This window comes from Trachymyrmex cornetzi, unplaced genomic scaffold, assembly GCF_001594075.2.
Source record: "Trachymyrmex cornetzi isolate Tcor2-1 unplaced genomic scaffold, Tcor1.1 scaffold83, whole genome shotgun sequence".
Taxonomy (NCBI): Eukaryota; Metazoa; Arthropoda; class Insecta; order Hymenoptera; family Formicidae; genus Trachymyrmex; species Trachymyrmex cornetzi.
Window position 1 is genome coordinate 2,584,606 of NW_017300169.1, and position 27,301 is coordinate 2,611,906.

At 33.3% G+C, this 27,301-nt stretch overlaps 1 protein-coding gene across 3 annotated transcripts in view; it reads right to left on the bottom strand.

The window, feature by feature from the left end:
* Nucleotides 1-3,458: 3,458 nt before the first annotated feature.
* LOC108768944 (myelin regulatory factor-like protein) overlaps nt 3,459-27,301 on the bottom strand; it is a 24,466-nt gene continuing 623 nt past the window's right edge. The window contains exons 2-18 of one of the 3 annotated variants that reach the window (XM_018519660.1): nt 12,166-12,259; nt 8,349-8,570; nt 7,943-8,034; nt 7,560-7,867; nt 7,219-7,482; nt 6,917-7,095; nt 6,632-6,836; nt 6,395-6,553; nt 5,950-6,276; nt 5,607-5,866; nt 5,172-5,519; nt 4,892-5,072; nt 4,680-4,755; nt 4,445-4,560; nt 4,106-4,359; nt 3,814-4,033; nt 3,459-3,643 (exon numbers count right to left, since the gene is read on the bottom strand). In XM_018519660.1, coding sequence (XP_018375162.1) covers nt 3,566-3,643; nt 3,814-4,033; nt 4,106-4,359; nt 4,445-4,560; nt 4,680-4,755; nt 4,892-5,072; nt 5,172-5,519; nt 5,607-5,866; nt 5,950-6,276; nt 6,395-6,553; nt 6,632-6,836; nt 6,917-7,095; nt 7,219-7,482; nt 7,560-7,867; nt 7,943-8,034; nt 8,349-8,570; nt 12,166-12,259 — 3,383 coding nt within the window. In that variant the 3' untranslated portion in view covers nt 3,459-3,565. Of the gene's footprint in view, nt 3,644-3,813; nt 4,034-4,105; nt 4,360-4,444; nt 4,561-4,679; nt 4,756-4,891; nt 5,073-5,171; nt 5,520-5,606; nt 5,867-5,949; nt 6,277-6,394; nt 6,554-6,631; nt 6,849-6,916; nt 7,096-7,218; nt 7,483-7,559; nt 7,868-7,942; nt 8,035-8,348; nt 8,571-12,165; nt 12,260-27,301 lie in introns of all 3 variants that reach the window. The other 2 variants (XM_018519659.1, XM_018519658.1) reach the window with 2 other exon arrangements.

Sequence of the window (27,301 nt, forward strand, 5' to 3'; positions counted from 1 at the left end):
CCGAATATAAATCCAACAATATATATTCATAATCATTCAAATATGATCTTTTCATTGTTTCAACAGCACACAATATGTATTGAATATGTATTTTGCTGATGCTGGAATAAATATGCGTTTATAAATATTCCTACTTTTGAACTTATTTTTATATTATTGTACAATGATACATTATATAAACATATAAATGTGTATACATATATACAATTTTTTAATATTATTTTATTTCGAACAACACCTTAAAATATCTGTAATTATTACATATTTATAATTAATTTATCCCTTTTTACACGATAATTAGATAAAAGATTGTAAAAGTTAAAATCTATATCTTTCAATATCATTTTTTTTAAATCGTCAATTATTAGAAATTTATGATAAAAAATAATGTAACCCAAATCGAAATTTATTTCATAATTTTTTCCGAAATATATTTCCATAACAACTAATTTTTTAAATATTGAAAAACATCTAAATCTCTCGCTCGTATCTCTTGTGTAATTATCTAGGGCCTAGACGAAGAGATAAAGCTATCAACACATATATTTTATAAAATGCCATTCAAAATAATATAATTATACTGAATATAGTTACATACATAAATATTTCGTTTCTACAAATTTAAAAAGTTGTTTCAATTTTTAATTTCCGAGCCATGGACATTTTAATAATTTTGCTTTTCTAAATTTAACTTCTTCATTTAAATGTATAATTTTTGCATATCGTAATTTATAAAAAATTTTATATCGTTTTATTTCAGTATATTATATATGTATATATAAATATGTATATGTATACTGAATATGTGTACGTACAGAGTATCTCATTTTAATTTATTACTCCCAAAAACTTTTATTTTTGATTTTAGAAAAAAAATGTTTTAGACAAAAGTGGAATAGTTATCTTTTTGATCTATAAAAAAGAAACAAAATGATCAAAATATATCCTTCTCATTCCATTCCACTTTTGTTTAAAATATTTTTTTCTAGAATAAAAATAAAACAATTTTTGGAAGTAGTAAATAAAAATGGGACATCTTATACAGGGTGTCCAGAAAATTACCCGCAATACTTCGGGAAGTGATTCGGGACCTAAAAAGAAGGAAAAAAAACTATATAAACATAAGTCCAGAAATAAGTTGTTTCCGAGTTATATAACCACTTTTATAACCATGTTAAAAAATTGTAATTTATTTTTCATAATCACAATCATAATTTATATTTCATAGTGTTTTAACATAAAAGTGGTTATAAATCGGAATCGGAAGTGATTTATTTCCGGACCTATGTTTACAGCTTTTTTTTTCTTTTTTCGGAGTCCCAAATCACTTCCCGAAGTATTGCGGGCGATTTTCCGGACATCCTCTATATATAATGCATGTGTAGTAATATATCAAATAAAATAATAAATCACAATGTAATTATGAATATAAATTTATTACTCGCAGAATGCGCAAGTGAAGACTTAAAAATATTTTTGCTTATAATGTATGAGATACTTCTTATTGCTATATAATTATATAATACATCTATATCCATGCTTTATAATATTATATTGTAGCTTCACATTAAAATAAAAAAATTATAATAGGTTAACAATTTTCATCAAAATTAACACATAATAATGACATCAAATAACAATAAAAGAAATATTAGACATAAGAAAAATTCAAAATATATCAACGCATTTATGTATAGATTGAAAACACAGGATTCTCATATCATATAATAAGAATCTTTTCTACACATTACCACAATATTTACTTTTTTTATCACGTATAAACGTTATGATATACCCTGTAAGACAATTATCTAAAAGAATAAATTTCAAGAGAAAGATTTTTACGTATTGTAATAACATAAAAATAATAAATAAAATTTGCAGATATCATTTAGCAACACTATATTACTCTGTTATATATATCAATATCATTAAATGTATATTACTGTACAATAAAGTGTAGTTTATACAATTTTTATATATATATATGTATATATACATACATATATATATGGATAGCAATATATACTAATAATTATCCAAATTTCAGTTTCTCTACGATACATCACAAGTTTGTGCACTGAGCTCTGAGTATATAGTACAGATAATCAATCGATAAATTATAAAGTTTCTGTATAAACTGTTTTTCGCCATACAGAATACAATGGACGGCAAGGATGTTTATATGTATATATATTTAAATTGCTTAGAGATTGCTCATGTTTTTGACAACATTGTACGAGTCACGTTTTAATAATGAAAGTACACGTTTTTATATTGCTATTAGACAAAAATTAAAATCTGGATATTTTATTCTATATAAAATTAAAATTAGCACGCGTATTAATCAGGAATAAATGTTTCCTAATAACTTTTCTTTTACTAAACTATAATTCATGCGTGTATTTCTATCATTTTCAGCACAAGTGTGACAAAATATGTGCATGTAAATTACTCTATCATTAAACATTTACTGTACAATATTTTTAGGAACTCGCACAATTCTATAGTAAACACTCATTTAACAAACAAATAGCATAGCAAACTATAATATTAAAACGTTTAGTTGCCTTGGTGATTTTCGTCATCCTTATGAAAAAGAGACTCTAATTAAAAATAACTTATTATTAAAACCAACGATAAATTGTTTCCTTATTTGAATAACAATATTACATAACATATTATAACATTAAATAGTCAATATTGTTTGTACATAATTGTGAAATAAAATTAATTATATAGTAGATATATAGACTATTTACAATTTAAACACTATGATGCTTTTCATGTGACATAATATTTTGATAATAAGCTTATTTAACTCCACAAGTATCTAAATCTAAAACATCGTTAGCAATTAATAGTTTCATATATTACGTTTTATACAATGAGTTATCTGTAAATCAGTATCAAAAATTAAAATGTGTACTACGTAAAAGATATATGCTAAGTGTAGAAATATATGTTTACAATTAGATCTTGAGTATAAGTTTCATATAGAAAACCATTAATAAATTAGAAGATGTAGCACGTTGATGGGTATAAAATTATAAAACTGATTTACACTAGTACATATATACATTTTGTAGTACATTATAGCACATATTTTTTCATCTCATATTTTATATATCTATTTAATATTTTGCAATTGATTCGTTAATAATTAATTAGACTTGAATCTTACAAGTGAATAATAATAGATAATTATAAGTATGTATATGTGTGTGTCGCGCACATACATACTATATATATATGTGTGTGTGTGTATGCATGTATGTATGTATGTTTTGTTCATACATTATCTAGAGAAATTTCCTGCGCAATGATATGTGTTACGTTAACTATAATTGAAAATTATGTATACTTTATGTTTAATTTATTAGTAAATAATATACTATGTACTGCAATATAATATGATATATAAAATACAAGAGTAAACTATCAAAAGCAGAGGACAAGTTACAAAGGCACAAAGGCTTCATATAGAATGGAGAAATCTAACTTTTGTTAGACAACTAAAAACGTGTAAGTTTCTTACAGAGTGTGCTGTACAAGGAGAGAATATTCATTGTTCTTCGCAGTCTCGATAAAAATGCAATGTAAATTCCAAATAGTCGACATCATGTTTACTCTTGCAAATATTCTGTAATAAAATAATATGATAATTAGACTATGTTCCTCGATGTTAAATGCATTAAGAATTTCAAACATATTAACGTCTTCACTCTACTACATTTTACAAAATATTTACTATTGTAAATATTTTGTAAAATATATATCTTAAATTATTAAACTTCACAATGAAATAATTACCTCCTGAGGTTGCATCGTAGGTATTCGAAACTTTAAAGTTTTTCTAAGGTAATGAGCGACATCAAGAGGAAAAGATTGATCACCCGATTGATTGTTACTTTCGATATACTGAGATTGTTGCTGCATAGTATAGCTCCAACCACACACCATTGTTTCGTCTATACCAGAGTTTGGTGAAAAGGGACACTGCTGCACGATTTGCCAATACCACGGCATACCGCTATAAAAAAAAAACGATTAATATACTATCAAAATTGAATACACATAAAGTATACACATATGCATGACTTACACAAAATGTAATGTTAAATGCGTATCTGGCATATGTTTCGATAAAGGTACAATGCAACTAATATTGTTGGGTGTATCTGGTGACGATGGAGAGCAATATCTTTGATCCAAAGACGTGTTAAAATTTTTTGCTACTACGAATAATTGTGGTCTAGGTTCTGGTGGTAATGATCCTGCGGCGTTGCTAGCGACTTCTCCCCAATCTCCACCACCAGTTTCTCGTCTTGTTCGTTTATGTAAATACTTATAATTTGTCTATAAGGTACGCAAATATGTTTAATTTATCTTTTTTTGTTATGATCTATCTAATGTAATAATGATTTAAGAAAAGAATCTGTACCTCTTTCACAAGAGTTTGAGTACTAGGATCGGATGGACTAATACCATTTTGGAAACCCTTACTTAATTTTCGTTTCTCTTCGTGTGGCATACTTAATGGCTGTTCCAAGTGATCTGCTAAAAAAAAAATAATAAAATAAAGTTTATATAATACTACATTTTGAATTGTATAAAACATAAATGATTCATCCGCATTATACTTTAATGAATTTAACAAAGCATGATATGAGACTTACAAATGGACTTTTTCTCTGGCGGATGATCAGGCTGGGGATCTTCTAACTGATGAATCTCAGCTGTGCAACAATATATCTGAAATATAAACATTGTGTTTATATTTTATTTAATAAATATTATAGATGTATTGTGTGCATCTATAAATATGTACATACAGATATATACACATCAGTAACATTTAAGTGAATAGTATCGATAAGTTCTCCAATACCTGACATGGACTTTCGAGTTCAGTAAAATGTGCGGGACACTCTTCAGGTCTTCCTAAAGGAATTAGACCTTTTAACAGATTAATAGATGAAGAATCTATATCTGAGCCTTGATCGTTTTCGTCCACATTGCTTGGAACAGCACCTGCACCATTTCTACTAAGCCAATTTCCCGGGAATTCGCTAAAATATATTATTAATATAATATTTTTAATAAATCTGTGTATAACAAAATGTTTTCTTTCGTAATAACATCATTTAAAAAATTAATATTTTACTGACTTATTTTTTTCATGTTTAGGTTGGGGACCCGGATGGCTCATCGGATACCATGTTATTTCCTGAGAGTATAATTGTTGTTTTGTGTGCGGAGGAGGTGTGGTAAGAGAATTACTTTTGACAGATAATCCTCCATCTAATTCCCTTGTATATGATCCTTGCTTAGTATAGAAGGGGGATAATGTGCTATGTAATAACGAATTATATCGATGATCATAATTGGAAGTGGTAGATATTATCGGTGGATGAGCCGGGCCAATAGCCAACATTCCATTGCTTGCCATGGCAGACCATTCAACGGTACTACGTTTTTGATATTCTAAGAAATATAATGTTGCCATTGCAACAAGACTGAAAATAATAGTGTCAATTAATTAAATGTTTGAAAAAAAAAACGAAATCAGATTAAAATGGAATTAAAGCTAGAGAAATAATTACCAAAATGCCATGATGAGAATAAGTATAACAATAATAATTTGAATAAATTTATTACTGCAGAGAAGTTCTTCTTCCCTTTCGAGCCTTTTTGTCTTTCCGTGCAAAGATGATTTATTATTGATAGATGATGAATATTTATTGCCTGATATACTAGATACTGTGCTGATAGAACTCTTTAGACTATCACCTCTTTTCAATTTCGCTAATCGTTTATTTATTCTTTCTAATTGATCTATTCTCGTTTCTAAACTGTCCGTCACCTGTAATAAATCGGTTATATAATTAGATAAAAAATTAAATATTTTATATAACGCTGTATGAGGGACTGACAAACGATTTTCACCTTGCATAATTCCTTGACGGCACCAACATTCTCCATAAATATTCTCTCCTTATTTACTACTAAGAAATTTTCAATTCTCTGACCATTTGGCAGAACTATATCACCTGCCGGCAACACCGCTTCCGGTAGAATTTGCTGAACCTCTTGCGCTATGACACCGGTATCTTCCTGTTTAATATCCAGACCCGAATGTTGTGCGAATTCTGGAGCGTATCGATAACGAACAACGCGTAATTGTTGTACGTTCCGTAATTGTTCGCGCGTATCCACTTCTTGAACGCTCTGTTTCGCTCTTACGTCGCTAGGTTGAACGATATGACCGGTTACCTATGTGACACATTTAACGATGTATTATTACGCAATTAAATTATTTAATATTATATCTAATTTAACTATCAGAGTGACATTAAATATATAATTATGCGTAAATAAGAAAGTGGCGTACTTTCATGTTGCCATGTACAACAAGAGCTTCGTCCGGTCTATCCGTATTAATTCCAACTCTGCCAGCATGATATACACTATCCGGAGCTGCTCCTCTCTGCCACCCACCTTCAGCACCCACACCAGTGCCTTCTGATTCAAATTGTCCTGGGTTACTCGCCTATGATGCAACGTACAATTAATTATTACAATTAATTTCGGTCCTATATGGAACAATTCCACTATTGATTTTACATACTCTGACAATTATACGTTCCGATGCGTGAGCCACTACTTGATAACTGGCTTGGTCTGCAGTATGAGCATGTAATCCAACAACCAAATGGAAATACCTCTGATCCGGATTTGGTTTTCCCTTCTTACGCATATTATTGCTCGTAGTTTCGCTAAAGTGCAAGCGACCAACCGTCACTTTTGTAACACGTTCGCCGCCTAATTCGACTCTGTAATGCAATCTACAGCATAATCCAACTGTATTTAATTATATTATTGATTTATACATATTATCGATATATAAACTCACGTTACAGGATGGAATGGTTTCTTGCTTCTATCACTTTGACTTTGTTCGACTCTAATCGTTTGCGACGGAGATTCCACTTTAACTCCGTAGAAATGTAGTTGAAAACCGCTTATCTTTTTTAGACCTTCGCCAGTCCTTACAAATACGGCCTCCCCTTGAAGTTGCGCGTGGCATGTTATCTAAAAATATAACAATTGCAAAGATTGTTACTTAAAAATAAAATTTTATATATAATTTTGACAACACACACATATATTGATATATTTGGATTCAGAAAAATTATGTTTTTAATTCTGTAATACCTGAAAATGATTCTTCTTCTGACAAACAAAAGCATCGTCCGAATTGCTAAAATTAAATCCTTTATCGGCATCCACTCTATAATGTGGTACCGGCAACTCTTTGAGATTATGATCGCAAAGAACGTGCCAAGATGTTTGCTGGAAAGGATGGAACCGAATACATTGATAACTTGCATCGATGTAATTGCTATCAGCGACTTCGTCGCTGTCCAGCACTGCGCTACTGCTACTGCAACTGTGTTCTACAGTACCCAGTTCGGGTTCCTGAAAAATAACAATTGCAACTAATAATCCAAATTTAAAAAAAAAGAAACAAAATTACGAATAAAATGCAAGAACACCTGTTTGACGTGGATAAGGCCATCTTGACTGAGTTTCCTCTTCTTTGGAGCCGATTGCAAAGAGGAGTATAACGTGTTAATGCCAGTCGGACTATGTTCATGCGATAAAGGCACCAAAGAAGGTCCTATCTGGGCTTGCGTAGGAAGATTCGACGTTCCCGATGTAAGATGGGATGTCAGAACCGGTGTTAACAATAGAGGATCCGTTGTCGTCGCAGGCAATGTTCTCGGAGAAGGTGGTAGCAAATTAGGAGGATACTGATTATTCTGATGATGCAAAAGTATCTCTTGCAGAGCTGCTTTTTGATCTATAATTATAGGCAACTGTAGATTTTTTATAATTGTCTCGTAAAATGTTCTTATGCAAGCGTATTTAAACTCACGTGGCGAATGTACGTGTTGAGTGTCATTATGTCCCGGCGGTGAGTACGGTGGCTCACTTCCGCTATCCGGTGGACTTTCCGGTAGCGCGTGTCTGGAAAGCGATGTTCCAGATTTTCATCGAATCATTAAATCGCTACAAGAGATATGTCGTTTTTCTATACAGAAAAACTCTACAGAAGTCACGTTTTAATCCAGTGTGTAATCTAAAATCTTTATTATTTAAAAACTACAATAGAATTGTGGAACCGGTGTAATTTCATCGAATTTTATTCCTCATTTCATGGCTGATATATACGGAAATAAGATAGAGTTTATGTTGATTTTCGTAAATAAACGTAGATATTAATTTAGCTCCCATAAACGTGACGAAACTATAGTTGTTTTATTTTTCGGAGTTCGACTTACGGGTGAACATACGCCTGCGGATCTTTGTAGCCGCTGTTGGGTACCGTCGTGGTACCGGAAGCACACGCTATCGAAACTGGATGAGCCTGCGTCATCTGCGGCGAAGGTAGTCGCGGTGGTTGCTGTTGGGCGACCGGCTGCGACGTGGGTGCGTCGATTCGGCCACCGTGGGGTACCGTTCCACCTCCATTTTCGTTGTGGGCAAGGGTGTCCGCGAAATATCTAAACATAGAACAAATTTTTCATCCAGCCTAGCCCTTATTCTACCTTTTTTTTTTGTTTCGTTACTTCTAGAGTCGTACTATTTGCTATATATTTAGACTATTTAGAGATACCTGATATGTGTATAAAGATGCAGAAAACATTTTGATAGAAGTCGGTACGTGTGCTACGTCAACATCTTTTTTATTGATCTTTCAAGAGCTATGCATGCCGAGACCGCGACTGCACGTTGAATTTGCAAAACACGAGATATCGTTATCGCCTGAATCACAGTTCGGTAGTGTACAGCGGTAAATGATGCTTCGCGCTGCATCTCGCATTGAATTTTCTCAACTCGCTGAGTTTTCGTGAGAGTTTAATTACATGGTATGGGATTCTATTATGCAGTTTTTATCGAAGAAAGATTCGCGGCGACAATCGTCTATGAATTTTCCACGAATTCTTGATTAAAATACGGTAACCAGGAACGTTCGATAACAATCCGCAATCTCTATCAATCACGTTAAAAAAAATCATGTAAAATACCTGTTCCTATAACTTATTGCATAAGCTGTTGTAATTATATCGTCAATCGAATGGAAATTTCTGATTCTTTAAATATAAATTATGCCTATCTCATTGTCTATTTATTATCTCTTGTTACATATGGTTTTTATCGTGATATCTCGCGCGTTATTTCATATTATTTCATAATGAATGCAACTATAGAATCGAAAAATGAATATATATTTCTACATGGCGTATCCCTTTTTCTAAACGACAATTCCGTATAAAATCGTTTCGCGTTTGAATCGCTACTATGAATTTTCTTCGCTTATCTAATGTTTTTTTTTTTAATAACGTATCTATTGCGTATTGATCACGATGCATACACGTGTACACTTCGAAATACATACAGAAACACAAGAGTAATAAATAACAAAGAGAAAGAGAAAGGCATGCGGAAATTAATAATTAAGTAATTAAAAAATCTAAGATAAAGTAGACCTGTTCCTAGAAGATGAAAAAATAAAAAAAAAAATACATGAACATAAAAAGTGTTTAATATTTTAAAGTACCGAACTAACAAATTAGGATTTACTATTGTTGAATAAATAGTATACGAGTCGCTTGGATAAGAATAAAATTTTATCTTTTTTTTTCTCGGTTAATCCGGTCGTTGTGCGATGATCCCGAGAGTCTTTTAATGGAAGACGAGTGCTGGAAGTCGAATTAGCAGGGTTAACGCAGTGTGCACGCTGTGATTCCATCAATTCCGTTCCGTCTGCCTCTGTCATTATATCATTACACCTCTGCGGTTGTTATCTGCCTGAATATCTGTCTGCGGACTGAGTATACATACGCGTACGTACGACTGTGTGCGTATAAAGAATGGCTGGATGCGTTTCCTGGTGTACGCGATTACGTCAATATGCGCGATCAGGTCTGGAATAAGATGTTTTCGTGCCCGAAGCTAAATAGGAGGTTGAGAGCCAGCCATATCAACTCGCGCGTTATTATTATTTATTTAAAGCACCAACGATTTAAACTTCTTATTCTCCACTTGAGAATTTACAATGACAACAATACAATAATATAAAACGATATTTTATAGAGATACCTATTACGCTTATACATAAACATATTTTATATATATATGTATATATGTGTATATACACAATTATATACTGTAATTAATAATTGATTTAATCATGCAACTATTTATTACCAAATAAATTGATTATTCTGAAATTCTTGATCTGATTGCAAATAAAATAGCCATAGACATCATCAGTATAAAAATATTAAAATCGCTGATTTAAAATGTTATTATACATAAAGCCAAAAGGACTGTTCTAAGAAACAATTTTTGAGACAATATGAAATCCTAAATTCATACATGTCGATATGTCTATGCGTCAATTATCAAGGTCAACGCATGTTGCACCAACGTTCACTGATTAACAATATACGTTTTATTACATACTTAATTTTACATTTTTTTATTTTAATTTTTTTTTAATTAAAATTATATGATCTGTACTTTTCGTAATTTATATACAACGCTGCAGTATTAGCTTTCTTATAGTCTTAAAAAATTTCTTACTCTTCAATTGAGTATAATTTGTCAAACGTTTAATTTTTACATGAGAATTTATATCACTGTCACTCGTTGTCATGATTCCTTGTCCTTTCCCAGGCATCGTACATCCAAATTTAAGGCTGCTTTTTCTTATACTGCCACTAAATTCTATAATGTGTTACCCTCTTTTATCCGTTCATCCCCCTCGCTTCATTCGTTTCGTTCAGCCGCTGCAAAATTCATATCGACTTTGTAAGACTATTATTTCTCTCGTATTATTTCTCTTGTAAATTTCGCTGTATTTTGCACTCTGTATTTCTCCATGTACTGTTCACATATTTACACATTAGAAATTATTTTTTTTTTTTTTTTGCATTAATTATATAAATATTGTATGTTGTGCGGTAATCAATTATGTATTTCTGTACCTCTGTATTTCTTTAATTGAATAGTTTACTAGTGGGCGTAGTAGCAGCAGTATTGCTGGTGCCTTACTATTTGTGTATACTATATATATATACATAATAAATAATAATAATAATATATGCAATAACTGTATCTCAAACTTTTGTTAGGCTCTTCTCATTTGTTTTACTATAACGCAGAATATCTAAAAAATTTTATACAAATAATTTCACGCGTACTATTTATACTGGCAATGAGATAGGAAAAATATATATCTTCTTTTTATAATTGCTCGTTTCATATGCACTGCTGTAAATATGCGAGGAAAATTACTAAAATATGTCACAGAAGGCAATTTGAATTAATAAAATTTAAATATTGTCAATAGTAACAATTTCTATAATAATCGCCATGATGCGGTGACAAAGTACATAGTATCTAGATGGAGCATAGTGTCTAGATGGAGCAATTTAGAAATTTAGCCTGATACATCATGTCGTTCGCAGGAAACGCGTGCTCGTGCTGTTGGACGGCAGAAGCGTATTATCTGAATTCGTTAATTATCATAATTTGAGAAGGCGCCAATATGAGCGTCGAAAACGTCATGTCTGCAAAATTTTGCAGTTCGCATTACACATATATATTTTTGGAATATTTTGTAAATCGATAATTTCAATTTGCAGAATTATCTTCAAATTTGTTGATGAATCAAAAAAGTGAAAAAAAAAAGCGTTCCTAGATTTTGATGCGACATATTGATATTTATGTAACATATGGATGAGGAGGAATGTTTCGTCGTATTTGGTCGAGAAGATTCATTAATGCAACTTTGATAGATCTATTAATGTAAATTGGCATTTAGCATTCTGAGAAACAACAATTCGAGTTTTGCGATCATTGCGCTGGCGACACGCATTACGGACGTGTGACGAACACGCGCATTGTAGGCGTTAACCATGGCTTCCAAATGTGGTTAAAACTTCGTCATCAGACTGAACGCTTCAACGTCCGAGATCAAGTTTCTTGTTTAATCGGTAGATTTTCTTTTTTTTTTCCAGTCAGCTCAAGATGAAAATGGAAATAATGACGATCATGTAAACGTGGAAAGTTAATACTCTTCGAACTCACGTCGCAGGTTGTTCGCTGTCACTGTTGATGAAGTCCTCCAACTGAGAAAAATCCAAGGCTTCGTTGTCTATCCCCCCGACGAAATCGCCACGTCCTGAAAAAGGGGATTAAAAATTTTGCATTAAGACAACAAGAAATTGTTTTTGTTATAAGTACATGTAATATTATGATTTCTATTTTCTAACTGTAAATTTTGTAGTCGATATGAAAGCACATCCATTTCGAATTTCGATAATATATATTCATTCTGCAGTACTGTGTTTAACATAAAATATAATTATAAATCTCACAAAATTTTTGTTATGCGCCTATTTCAAACATACACACGTAAACGATTGTCGTCGTCATTTGTTGCATCATAAGTTGCAAGAGTTCATGTGAGAGATGCATCTACATGGGAAAGAGATTTCAAGTAAGGCATATTGTAAGTTACCGTCCCTGATAGTTTTTAGTGAGGGAGAAAGTTGATTTATTGAATGGACACGAACAAATTTCACGGATGATTGCGACTAGAAGACGACACAGTTGAATGAACAAAGCGTCGACGGGCGAGGGAAAACAGTAGCGCGAACAACTGAATTTTTTTACAACAGTTCCTAAATTCCACGTATATCGTCCGACGGAAACGTCTGTTTTTAAACACCAAAGTTATAGGAAACGATCAGATTTGCAATTTTCTCACGATGAAAATTGCGCGAGACTAAAGAAAAAATTTACCAACTACTTGGCAAAATCTAAAAATTCTAAAGCAATCACTGGTCTCCCTAATCAACATTGATTACTCTCGATCCTGTTTTGAAATGTAGAAACGCAAGCATGTATATACTTAAGCGCTTAAGACTACAAGCAAAGCGTTGTAATACGTTACTTCCGGTCAAACATTCATAAACGTTTAAGCCGAACGTTGGGAGCCGAGAGTAAGGACACTTTTCAAGTGAATAACGAGATGTAACATTGCGTCGCGTCGTCTCGTCGAAAGTTTTCCAGTATTAGAACAATTATTTATCGTCGCGTTATTCATCAATAGTTAATGTTACGCAATATAAAGCTGGAGAATCATTCTTATTTCGAATTGTTACATTTTATCGAAATTGTATAAAAATAGTAGTCGTAATATAACAGTAGCAATAGTTTATTTTATATTATAAAACAATTTTGTAAAAACAAAACTATTATATGAAGAAAGTTTAAAAAATATTATAAAAGTGACAAATTTAAGTAATAACCTTGTAGGCGCATAATATTATTTAATATTTTAAAAATAGCATATTCTTAAAATATTAAAAATGTACCATTATAATATTATACTAGACATAATAATATTATACGCCTATGGAAAAATGATAAATAAATATATACGGCAAAACAACTTAATTATTTAAATCAACGTATACCAGTCGATCAGGTTGAAGAAACACAATGCTTCAAATTTTTTTCACATAAAGATGCTAATTCTGGATTTTCTGATTTTCAGTGATCTCATAGGGCAACAAGTTTTTGATTTTTGGTAAATAACGAATTAATAAACAGAAATAATTATATTACATATCAATATCACGAAAATTAATGAAAATAACCGGAATAACAGCATTCTCTTCGATAATGCTTTTAATAGGTCGAATTATTTCAAAAGCTGGCTTAAAATTTTATAGCTTTTACTCATTTTTAACAATAAGTATCTTTCTTTGCTATTGGCCGCAATAAAAGCTACCATTTTTAAATAATCAGGCAAATGAAGTCTAGGATGTGCATGGCGCCTAGCGTTTACGGAAAGAGTTGGAGGGGTAAGTTACGAGGGTAGATGAGTCGTTGCCAGCCAACCCTTTATCGAGGTATCGACCAAACACCGCCTCCCTGAGCATGGTTGGCCGTTTAAATCTGAATATCATTACACCAATATGCACCAAATATGCGTAGTTATAAATTAGCGAAATTATTATTATTAGAGAAATTAGAGTTAGTATTATTTTGTAAAAAAATGTAAAGAATTTTCTCTTAGAATTTACCCTGGAAATATGATAGTTGTGGTACAATACGAAATTTTAAAGATTTTTAACATGCACTTCAGTAAAATTAATCAAACATATTTTATGATTTATTGTAGTTTTATTAGTGAATGAGAGAAAATTAGTACATAAAATTCTTCGAAATACAATGTTGTCCCACGACCGTATTTTCAGAGCAAACTCTAAAAAAAAATTCTCTCCATAAATTTTTAATTTTTTAAGACATGAATATTTTTTTTTCTATTAAAATATATTATATATATATATATATATATGTATATTAGCGATTTGTTAGTACACGTGAATAAAACATTATTTTAAAAAAATGGAACATAGCAAAATACTTATTTTATTCACAGTAAATCAGAATTAATTGCAGTTCGTGATAACATAAAGAAATGTTACTTTCACTGAACATAATTATATACATCTTTTCTAGTCGCGCAATGTGTAGGAATGTTAATTTCAGTTGAAGCAAAGTCTCCAATCCCGGATAAAACAATTTGTGTAATAATTGCGCCTATTCCAATCAAGTCTCGAATGATGTAAAAAGACTTATGTATAAAGACGTATGTAGGCTTTCGACCTCTATGCCTGACGACCACTTTCTCCGGCAAAGCAAATAGAAATGCATCGTGGACAGCGACTTGTCTATGAAAATTGGCCGGCTTTCATCCTTCGCAATAAAATATAGAAGAATATAGAAATGTTTATAACTGTTGTAATCCACACGGCGATAGAAAGTAATACTAACGCATCCATGCACCACTATCATATTATTCTTGCGACACGTGTACCGATCGTATCGTAAACGTTTAAACAGAGGAAGTTAATCGAAACCCAGTTGTCGATTTCACCCCTGTTAATCGTAGGGTTCATGCAGCTGCCGCATCGTAAGCACAGTGCAAATCCGATGGAGTCCCACCTGAGGTCTAAATGATTAGCAGGGTGCAGCATTCTTTTTCACGGCCATTAAGAGGTTTTCGAGGGGTCCGAACAAGTTGTGGACAGGTGTTAAACTACTGTTCATGATCACGAATATATCGATATCTGTTATGCATACCTTTGACAACTTTGACATAATTATGTTTATTACATAAAAATTAGATAAAATAATAGTTTTGTTTTAATCAGCAAGAATGACATAAACAAACCAACGTAATTAATGAAGTTAGGATTGCGTATAGTATATCACAGAATTCTCCTTCCTCTACTAAAAAATTTTATTTGAAAGAAAAAAGGAATTTTTTCTTATTTATTATAGAATTAATCGATCAAGCCATGCGCGCGTTGGAAACAATAATATAATTTCAAAAATTAATAATAAAATATTTAGAATCAACTAACATCAGTATCTAGTCTCGATTGCGCTTCTTAACTTATTTGAATTAGGAAATGATTACGGGATATTTATTAAAACGTTTTAAAATCAAATCTCAAAAATAAAAAAAACCGGATTGACAACTACGTTGCGTCGACTTTTTTCATTATTTTAAATTTAATAACCATAACGTTATAATTTCAATTCCAAAATAAAAAAAATTATCTCTTTATATTCCTTATTTTCCAGAGTATTCTACGACAAATGTCTGCTTCGAATGAATACGACAAAATCAATTTCTGAGATGTAAGGAAAAACACCGATTAGCATTTTACTTCAAACATATCTTAGGAACTATTTTCTCCTATTAAAAATAAATCCGTATTTTTTCGTTTTTTTCAAAAATATTATCTATTATTTTGTAATACGACCATAAATTTTACGATTATAACTTTGTGACTTTATTGTTTTGTATTCTATGATTTCGTAAAATTAACATAATCAACAGTGTAATAGTCGAATTTTACTTTCGTTTAGAAATAAAAATTAAATCTAAATTAAAAGATAAAGTCTAATAAAATGAGCAACCACAAAATGTATACCTTGACATCTTAAGATTGTTAAACTTGTTCTATTGGCTTTTAATCTTTATATCTAATTTTAATACTAGCCATTATATAATTTTTTTGCTAAAAATAAAATATTGTGATTACAACTACAATCCTAAAATAGAAAAAAGCACTCTATTGCATAAATTTTGCATTAATATTCGATTACCTGCTACGTTGAGTAAACGACGAGCGTTAACTTGATTGATAATATTAGCATCTTCATGATGATCGTTTGGATGATTTCGTCCATTTTGATCGTTAGATTGATGCTGAAGTGCCCACGAAAATTCCATGGCGACGGAAATATTTTAATAAACTTGTATCACTCTCGAAAAATTGTCTGAGATATAAGACTAGACTTTATAAGACGACACTTCATCGCTATGTAATGAATGTCGCGAAAAATTGAATTAACTTAAGATATTTAATCTATGAAATAAATATCACTTTGCATATAATTTGTTCAGATATCGCATGGATCTTTACATTTTACATAGCACTTCATAATTTTTTTCCACGAAAATATTCCAATTAAACAATGGATTATTAAAATTCGTTCGTCACAAATTCGCAACAAGATATTCCGATGACGGAATATTGACGATACTTCGAGATGGTAATTTATATAAAGTTCGTAGTAAATCTCTCTTTAATTGTTTGTCGCGAAAATGAGGACGTAGATCGGTCGTAGTCCTGGTTTTCTAGTTGGACAACGAAACACAATAGTCTACGGTAGTTCACAACTTAATCGCGGGTATCCTCCATCGGAGGGCTCCAGTACCTCCACCATATTCCAAGTATAGAGGGGATTTCCTCTTTGACTGGAGGGCGGCGCTTATTTCAGACTGAAAGGGGTGGTTATACGCAGCCCCTTTCTTCGATATGTACTATCGTACATAAGACGTCATACGAATTTAAAGATTAATGTTTTTTCTTATAAATTGCAATTAATGTTTTTCTTTATTCGCTATGAATTCAGATATCGATTATCAATTAACTAATAATAAGACTTGATATTTAAATTATCTAACAATAGACGACCGAATAACTTATCACGCACGATTGGAATATAGTATATAAAATTAAGATACTTTATATTCATTTGTAATAGGTATATTATTCTACGAAAATGCGAAATAATATGATTAATTCTAAAACAATTCCAACTAATTCATACAAAATTAAATCATCAACTGCATCAATTTTTAACAATTAATTTTTCGGTAAATTTCTTTCTTTATATACACAATTATAATGATTATGTTTTCAGTAATATATAATAAAAAAATAGAAATTGTATACACAATTGTATACATATATATATATATATATAATTAAGAAACAGTTTTTCTAAAATTCTTACCTTAAATAATCGTGAATTCAATGCGAAATTTTTAATTTCTAATATCGCGATATGCGTTAAGGATTAGATACACAGCAATGCTCATTTCTGCAGAAACGCTGTCTTGACTGAACAAATCGTCTATTTGCATCGTCTCTTTGTCGATTAACGATGACTTGAATGCGCATCATCGTTCGTACGTATGAAACATTAAACAATTAAAGAGGGGCTTGTGGATCCAATTATTCTATCAGAATTCTTTCGGTAAACACCTGCTGTTCACAACACGCCCGTCACTTTTGCACCGAGTGAGAGAGCGTGAATCCATTTCTCGTCGCGTGCATAAATGTTCACGGGTGCGTGTAATCGGCATCACGCATTAAGTGCCCGCCCGCGTTGCGTTGTATCAACCCTCCGTTTATATTACTATTAACACGACCGGGACTGGGCACACCGAACGAACATTTCCCAGGCTCGGTTTTGAAGACCATGCTATCGGAAAAGGGCGACGGTATAGTGGCAGACCGATAATATGCAAATGTTTGCTTCTGGTTAAATGGCCGTTTACTTATTCATCGCTACTCTGAACGCTACATTTATCCTCTGTCATTTCTCATTCGCGAAAAGGATAATTGCCTTCGTAAATCTTTCGGTTGCGCCGCTTCATGAGCCGGCGATCTCCCGTACACAAAGACTCTCTATTATAAAGCGACTTTTAAAACATGTACGATACGTGGTGTGTATCGCCTATAAACGTCAAGATATGTAGAACGAGAGTGATCGGCAATTACAAGCAATGTCGCTGATGATTAATTAAGCTCGACTTAAAAAATTTACAATCTATAAATAACTTATACCTGTCGCAAAGAAATAAAAGAGAAAAATATTAAAATCTGTGACATTCCCGGTGACATCTGTTACAAGGTATGACTCGGTTGTAACAAATACGTATTTCCGATCAATTATTAATTTTTGTTTTATTATCTAAGAAGGTCAATAACAATTATATTTTATATACCTAATGCAAAGATGATTTTACATATATACTTAATGCAGAATATTTTATAATCGTTGAATAATATTATCATTCGATAACTCTGTGATTAATGGATACAAATTAATTCCTGTGTCTAGCTTTTTTAAAAATCTGCTATTTAACTTAACCTCGTGATCACACATACCGTGACATTACAATTACAGAAACCTGCGAGGCCGCGCTAGCAACTATCAACATTTTATTATGCCTTACAGTACTAATGGAATTTGCATACAACCGGCATTGTCGGTGTTCTTCGTGCTGATTCAATTGTTCACTTCATCATCAGATTCGTATCGGAATTACGAATAGTACGGCATTTTTTCCGCAATACCTGATTTATTGCAACGTGAAAAAGATATATATATTTAATTTTACTGCTGAAGTGTGTCTGAACTAAAGTAATCATTATACACTTTACGTTGTCGATAATGACAATTACAAGTTGCAAATTGACGTTAGATAAACCATTACTTGGAATCGCACACAAGAGAAATATTATTTAGTAAACAGTGAACAACAAAAAATTGACAGCTGTACATGCAAATTTTTGATTATTTTTAGGACAATTTTATAAATATATAAACGTTGTTACTTTTGAAAAAAGTGTTTTATTCAGTATCCAATATAAAAAATTATATATGCAAACATTTCTTTTATTCACTAGATATATATAATTATTATTAATTAAATGCGTGTCTGTAAATCGCACAAGTTTCATGTGCGCAATTATCGTGAACCAATTTCAGACCAGTACAATGGAGCAATTAACCGATGTAAGTGTCAAAATGATTCATGATACATGATTGTAGAAGTCAACAACGAGAATAAATAAGAAAAGGAGAAATATGAATTTTTTTTCTTTGTGTGTAATCAAAGTTTTTAAACGGCCATTCAGCTCGACTGCCTTACGGCAAATCGTGTAGACTATCACTGTGGTTAACGTCACTGCGATTATCGGAGGTATCTGTATTACACGCGCGCATAAAAGCCATGATTTCTGAAGTATTGCTCTCTCTCGACTCATGTATTCGCGCATCGGTTCAAGGAGAATCTCGAAGGATAGTAAAAGTATGCAGCTGGTGCTTTAACGATACAAACTCACATAGAACGTCACGTTTCTCCACGATTCGAATCTTTTATTAAATTAATATCTATGCATTTTTCATTGATCTTCTTTTTTGCGCGTGTAAACATCATTTTGTCATACCAACTTTACATCTTTATTTTGACTAAACACGTTAATAAATATAAGTTATAAATAAAAACAAATTACAATTTGTTAAAAAGATCCGTCATTAGAAAGATGACAGTCTTTTAAAAGCGTACTCTATAACGAGCACTAATGATGACAGTTCATAGTTTTAGATGGTCTACTCTATTTGATGCGTGCCGCATCGGCATGAGTTCACGATAACCATTATAATTGGATACTCTCCGGCGGCGATGAGAATTATTTAAAGTTTCACTTTAAATTTGTATAGTGTGAATTGTTACATTAGCCACACCTATACCTTTCACCTGACAAGTTAACTTGCGCATGAACAACTTGCTCGATATTTATTCGATCGTGTTCAGAAATCTGCCGTGAATTATAAAGCGATGATGAGATATTGTGAAACATATACTTTGTTGAATTGTTAAAATACACATCCAAGAAGCTAAATAAATTGAAAAAATCGAAGTCACACTTTTTGTAAAGTGTAAACATTTATCGCACTATCAGTTCTTCAAACCTTACATTAATAGTATTCCTCCTGATTTTCTGGTTCTACATCAAAACATTAATAGAGGAAAGGACTCTATTATGATCATAAGTTCATTTTTTGTAATTGCTGGAAGTTTATAGGCATCAGAATTTTAAAAAAATAATAGGTAATTTTTTTAAGGGAATTTAATAAGTTTTAAGACACTGTAATGTAAAATTTAATTTGAATATTATTTTTTTCTGAAAATCAAAAAAATGTAAAAAGTGAGCAAATCGCAAAGTCATAAAATTATGATCATAATATAAGATACCTTGAGAAATCGACAGACAAGCACAGCCAGTGTGAGCGCAAAATGAGCATGCGATGCATTGTATTCAGGACTCTTCTTCAGGTAGTTGGAAATAAGCATCGCAGAAACATGCACTCGATGTTCATCTCGGTTATTCTTTTTATTAGTGCACTGAAAAAAAATATAGTCAATTTTAATAAATATTTAGTTGAATACATGCCAACTAAATATTTATTAAATATAAAAATATATTTATTTGATACAAGAAATGTTAATTTGATTTAACAATCATTTTGTTTACTAAACAAATATTTATTTACTGTAAGTAAATATTTAGTTGGCAGTATTGAACTAAATATTTATTAAAATTGACTATATTTTTTTCTCAGTGTGTACAATAACATTTCATACTTCAGTAGCGATTGTCACTAGACTCATAGGAGCACAGATTATTTTATATTAAAAGTACCCTCTCTGAATATATTCATCATCATATCACGAGTTCCACGTCTTATAGTTTTACGATCATCAAATTTAACTTCTATAATTAAGCAATTCAACATATCTCGTATTTTTCTATTAATACGACCTTACTCTATCGCTACATACAGAATTTATTGCAAAATATTTACTTATTAAACAAACAAGGTTTAAAGACTCATCTCAATGAAACTTGAAGACATCCAAATTCTAAAATCTTTTTTTTACTACGACAGAACACGATCTAATAATAAATTTCCCACAAATAGTTTTCAACCCAAGAGCAATAAATTCATAGTGGAACCAACAGATAGCATTTATTAGTTTAGCAAAAACACCACTATCTTATATTAGGCGCCTATCTCATAATAAAAGGTTTTCCTCTGTTAATTGTGTATACTGCTTAAATTTCCTATTTAGATCCTTAAGCCTTATCAATCTGTCAACTTTATCAAATGGAATATCGTTTTCCCATGAATTATAGAATTTCTAATTCGTAACTTTAGAAATAAATTCAATATTTACTATATCATTGCCGAACGATAAGGATTCGCGTCCGAAATTCTCGCGTGTGCTCGTGCATTTAACCCGGGGACGCCTGACCTCATCCACACATCGCTCATCCGTGACACGCTCGCCTACGAATGCGAATGTTATTGCCAAAGCAATAAATATGGTAATGCGTCTAACGTGGGCGTGCGTATACGTACGTATCCACGGAATAAAACAGTCATTTCCCAGCACTTAGATCGCCTAGAAGACTATTGGTTCGCGCGTACGAATATATTATATATCGGCCTGTATTTCAGGGGGTGGAGGGGAGACATCAGCAGAAAACGGACGGGGCCATGTTTCTCCCGTAATACCACGTTCCACGGTTCCCTACCTCATCGTGATCGCGAGCATGTTGAATCGTGTCTCATTGTATGTCACTGATATCCAGCTCGAAGCGTATCGTTTTGTTACCGTATAATAGTCTCCTTGGAGAATTTGCAAGCATCGTCTCCGGGATCGATAAACTCACGGAATTTTTCCAAGGGACCAGAATGCATTTCGAACTTCCACGAAAAAGGTTGAATAAAAAATCGGCCTCGCCACTTTGACGAATATCGTTTTGTTATATAGCTAGCTGTTTATAGCTGCTTACTGGCGTTTAAGCGCAACGCGTTATACGACAGGTGCGTCGAACGTCTAACGATAATAATTTAACCAAGTATAATCATAATCTTCGTAGTACAATGCGGAGAGAAAAGTCGCTTGATTCCCACAGTGATACGCCCCCTGAACTTTAGCTCGAGGAATTCATCGGCTTTCACTAGTTGCGCCACTTTGCGATGATACAAATATACAAGTATTTTGATCGCGTTTGACGTTAGAAATAAACGTAAAGTTCCGCAAAATAACTATTAATAAGACAAATTTGCAAATATGATTCTGCCCACATCTCATGGATAAATCTAACGATTTTCTCAACATCCCTGAACTTCTTCTTCGAGAATCGTTGCAAAATTGAAATATGCATTTGATCGTCAACTATGTATATAAAATATCTGCTGGCATGCGTTTTCCATCGTTAGAAATATCAAAAACAAACAGATCGTCCATCGAATTATTACGATTTAATACCATAAGATTCATACATTTTTTTCTCGATATGACTCATTACTTGAACGATGTAGCGCTCAAAGGTCATTTGTGCAAATAGAATTAAAAGAAAAAGTTACTAATAGAAAGGATTGTCGCTTCCTTCGGTTTTTGTAACCAGTCCGTTCGTTCTACATGTAGAACGTTTGTACGTTGAACGATCGCGTCGGCAACGACGACTCGCAAGTCGTAAAGTAGTCCACACATCCTCTCTCTTGCATTATAAACAATCTCCCATGAAAATCTAGAGCAGCCGGTGTAGTAAAGTCCGCGACGAGCGTCTGAGCGTATAGCGAGGACCATTAACCGTGGCAAATGAAGACATTGTCGCGATTCGAACTTACAATAGGTTGAATCATAATAATCGCCGGTCACAATCGTTTGAAACATTACTCTTATTATCTTACATTCTAAAAAATGGAAATATTACAATTTTTATATATAAACATTGTAACTTGGTAACAAACTTTGGTAATATGTAATATATTTTTAAAAAACACGATGCTACTTACGAGTAACGAAAGGTTATAATTAATTTGACAATTTGTACATCTAATTTACTCAAGGAAGGAAGCTGAAGGACGGTGCCAGAGAGCGGTCGTTAATTAGAAACTTTCATTACGTAACTTCTGATTTACGAATTATAGAAGAAAAGGACCTCTTGGAAATACAATTTGTCGGAATTATTACTAACTTTTTTTGTGAACTGCTATACGGTTTCATGCTCGATAAAACTTTCAACGATAGAATTCAGCTTTCGCTTTTGGTGACAGCATTGCAAAAACTGCATATCGACACTATTTATTTTGTGGAAAATTGTTAAAACAATATACTTATTCGAGGCTCTACAAAAAAGAACGATCAAGTTTATTCAAAAGTTTAATTGCAAATATGTATAAAAAATTTAAATATTCCAAATTAATGATATTGATAACATCGCTATTATAACAGGAAAAATATGAGAAAAATATTAATGATAACATCTAATATAATAGCCGTACGCCACTCACATTTTTCGCTTCGTAATACCTAAAAAAAACATATGCAATAAGTGATCGCGGATTGTGAGGTCTACCAGAATCAAAGGGTCTTGCCATCGATTAAACAAATCGCCCCATTATACCTGGGGCACGTGCCTATGTTTACGATGTTCGCGATATGTTTACTTCCCCTTTTTAAGAACTGAAAGGTCTGTGTGATATAACTTTGTGCGTTTTTTACAATTAATACATTTAATTTATGTAATTTTCATCATTTTAACTAAGCAATAATAAAATATAAATACGAAATTCTCCCTCTTCTAAAATATAAAGATATTTGTATTAAATATTTCTATCAAAGAATTTCTATTTCTAAGTATTTTTAATTTTTAATTTAATCTTACATATTGTGTCTTAACCAACAATTTTCTCATATTTTATTAATGTTTATCATTTAACGAATCAATCTCATTAAAACATTTTATATCAATTTTATTCATAAAGATTTTCATCAATATTTTATGCAGACAATAAAAACTCCATGTGCATTCTTTTCAATTTCTTTTTTCAATTTTTCTCAGAAAGAGAAGCACTTGTCACAAATTGCGGTTTAGTTTAGAATATAATACCCCCGACAATTTTCTGAAAGATATTTATGCGGGGACGCTTCACAACAGTACACGTTAACAAAGGCAAGAATAACGCTTAGTAAATAGCCTCTCCTACTTGACGTAGCAAGAAGAGCGCGCATGCTCGAGCTTTTCGCGAAAGGCGGACCCGCGAAGCTTTTCATCGACCAATGTGCTTTCGTGGGTGGCACAAAACATTCTACGGCTTGCGCGCCACTTTCCTGAACGGCCATGCTATGCGCGATGAAATCCCATAATTCATCCGCAGGGCTTCAACTATCACCGATAAGCTCGCGGCGATCGAATTCGACTTTCATTATCGTTTTATTTAAACTCGTTGCAAGCGCTCGTAGTCCAAAATAAATTTTAGGTCGCGATCGATGGCAAAGTACGACGAGACTGCGAATTTCCTCGATACAACCGCGAGCTGCAATAAAGGACGGCCGAAGGATAAAAACCGCAATTTGATCAAATAGAAAGACATAAATTTTCGATGAGAGAAATATTTCTGTCAGTCTTTCAAAAAGAGTATTGCTGATAAATCGTATCATGAAATTGTTGGGTAAAGACCCGAAGTCGGTTTTCAAAACAAACATTGTGAAAACTTTACGCGTCGCCTCGGCGAGGCGTAAGTAAGTAGCAAGTAGTAAATTGGTTCTTCTGACAACACACCGTTTGTTGCAATTTGTACCCGTTATTATTATATCGAGAGTAATAAGCTACAACTTATAAACCACTCGTTACTATTTATAAACGGATCGGATGAAATTGGAGCACTGTCTCCATTGTTTCTCATTCCGGAGTTCTCTCCGAGATGTGCACGTACAAGTTAAATAGAACACAACGTACGTACTGTCTGATTAGAAACTTGACAAATGAAGTTACACGTGCTGGATTAATATTAATGTTACGATGTAAGGGATCGAAATTAATTATTTATCACAACGTATGACGGCTCATAACGAATGTGTTTCGTCATATATATGCGTTGCCTGCTCGAGAAAAAAAAAATAAAACATTTCGAAACACAACGAATGAAATCACGTTGTGTTCCACATCTTTCTAGTCAATGACGCGTTTTATCACATACGTGTATAAGTAAACGTGTAGTACACGTTAACACGTCGTCATTAAATAACTCATTTAACGTCTGCGTTAATCCGTAACAACCTCCCAGTACCTCTCATCAACCTTTTCATTAAACCCATGTTATTCTCATTCCATTTAAAAGGCAAACGTTTAACACAAAAGACGAGAGACGCGGCTTTCGGAGGACGAAAGGAGCCGCGGTTGAACAAGAGAAATGTTAGTATCGATAGAATAGACAGGTGACTCAAAAAGTGAATGCATATAGTAGCGGTACATTGCCCGTCTTGTGGTATAGGTTACCGTGAATTATCAAACCATTAATTCCAAATAAACGGAAAAGCACGTTCACCACGCGACTTTCACTATCTGTCTGCAGTAGCAGAGAGAACAGTGGAATTGTTGGTAACGGCTGGAGGATAACGTCGACGGCCCGCAGGAGAGAAAGAATGAGAGATCTATGTGGAACGATCGAATCGACCAATAACTGTTACTGAAAGGATTGACCCGACCTAACGGTTTTCTGGAATCATACCGACGTCTCGTGAAAAACATTCCGTCGCTTTCTAGGTCTCTTCGAAAGATTTTTTATTTCACTTTTCTTCTCCCCGCGATTAGTAATCTCTATATGATTAAACGCACCTATAAAACTTGAATCTGGCAGTGAGATCGGTGTTGCTGACGGTACAAGTTTCTCGAGTCCACCGACAAAGGATCAACGAGATAACGACAACGCTTTGTTCCTGGTTCGTGCCGGGACGAGGTGAATACATTCATCTCGAAGATCGGAGGGGACATTACGTTACAACCTCTGACCTACATAAGGAATGCTACGCTGCACTCGTTACAGGTGAATGCACTCGACGTCGAACAGGCCGCGAATCGCAAACTTCGAAAGAAAACGTAAATACACGCGGAAGAGCGGGATATCGTACCTACATACATTCTTTTTTTCTATTTAATTTTATATTCCGCAACTGCGATGATCGAGACGGTCGTTGCAGCCAGCGAGGCCCTCGGACGCGAGGTCTGGAAAGAGCAGGAAGAAAAAAAAAAGTCTAGACGCGATTCAGTGCGATGGATCAAACTGAGAGGCGCGTGTAACAGGTATGCGAAGACGGTTTTTCCGCGAGTGTGGAGGGGACAGAGTCGCAGTCAAGGCAAAAGTAGGATAAACGTATCCACGTAAGCGGCATGATGACTCTTCTCTTTTAACCCTCGCGCTTCAAAGTCTACCGGATTAGTACTTTCGAGTCGCAATTTCGAGTACGAAACTGAGATCGTCGATGGGGGGGGGGACGTTTCGGGTGGTTGACTCGCCGTTAATCGCGTGGTCAATTTGTTTCCTTCGGCTTCGGGACTGCCGTCCCGGTACGAGGAAAAGCGAGGATGATATATAAGATGAGGATAAGGATCTTCTGGGATATACGTAGAAACCTCAGCAGCGTTTCGCGATAAGGAAGATTTCGCGAGCGTATCGCGCGCGTTGACGCCTACAAAACCGCGGATCGAACTTTATCCTCTTTCGACGCGCATTTTTATCGTCGATCTCAAATTTCGGATATTTCCTGCCGAACGATACGAATTAGTCTCCGACCGACGAGCGTCGAACATAAAAAATATCGTTTTTAAGAATGCGGGGCAGCATTTTGTTACAGGTTTACATCAGGGATTCGATTGTGTATCTTGAAATGGGTAAAAGTGACTAGAGTGAGTACAAATTCACCAGAATATTTATAATTATATCAGTCAGCGTGTGGTCAGCACCTGATGAATCTGACGACTCTTTTGTCATTTTGATTTCTTTCAAGATTGACTCCCAGATATCGAAGAAGACAGATGAGCCGAGTCGACTAAACGAACGATGCACTTATCGTAAAATCGAGAGATTTGTCTCGTTCTCTCGCCAAATGGAATTTGGCGCAACACCATTACATATAGCGACAATAGCGATCCTAGCTCCTAGCAGCGCCGATCGAGCCTCCTCTTCCATCTCCTCCTCC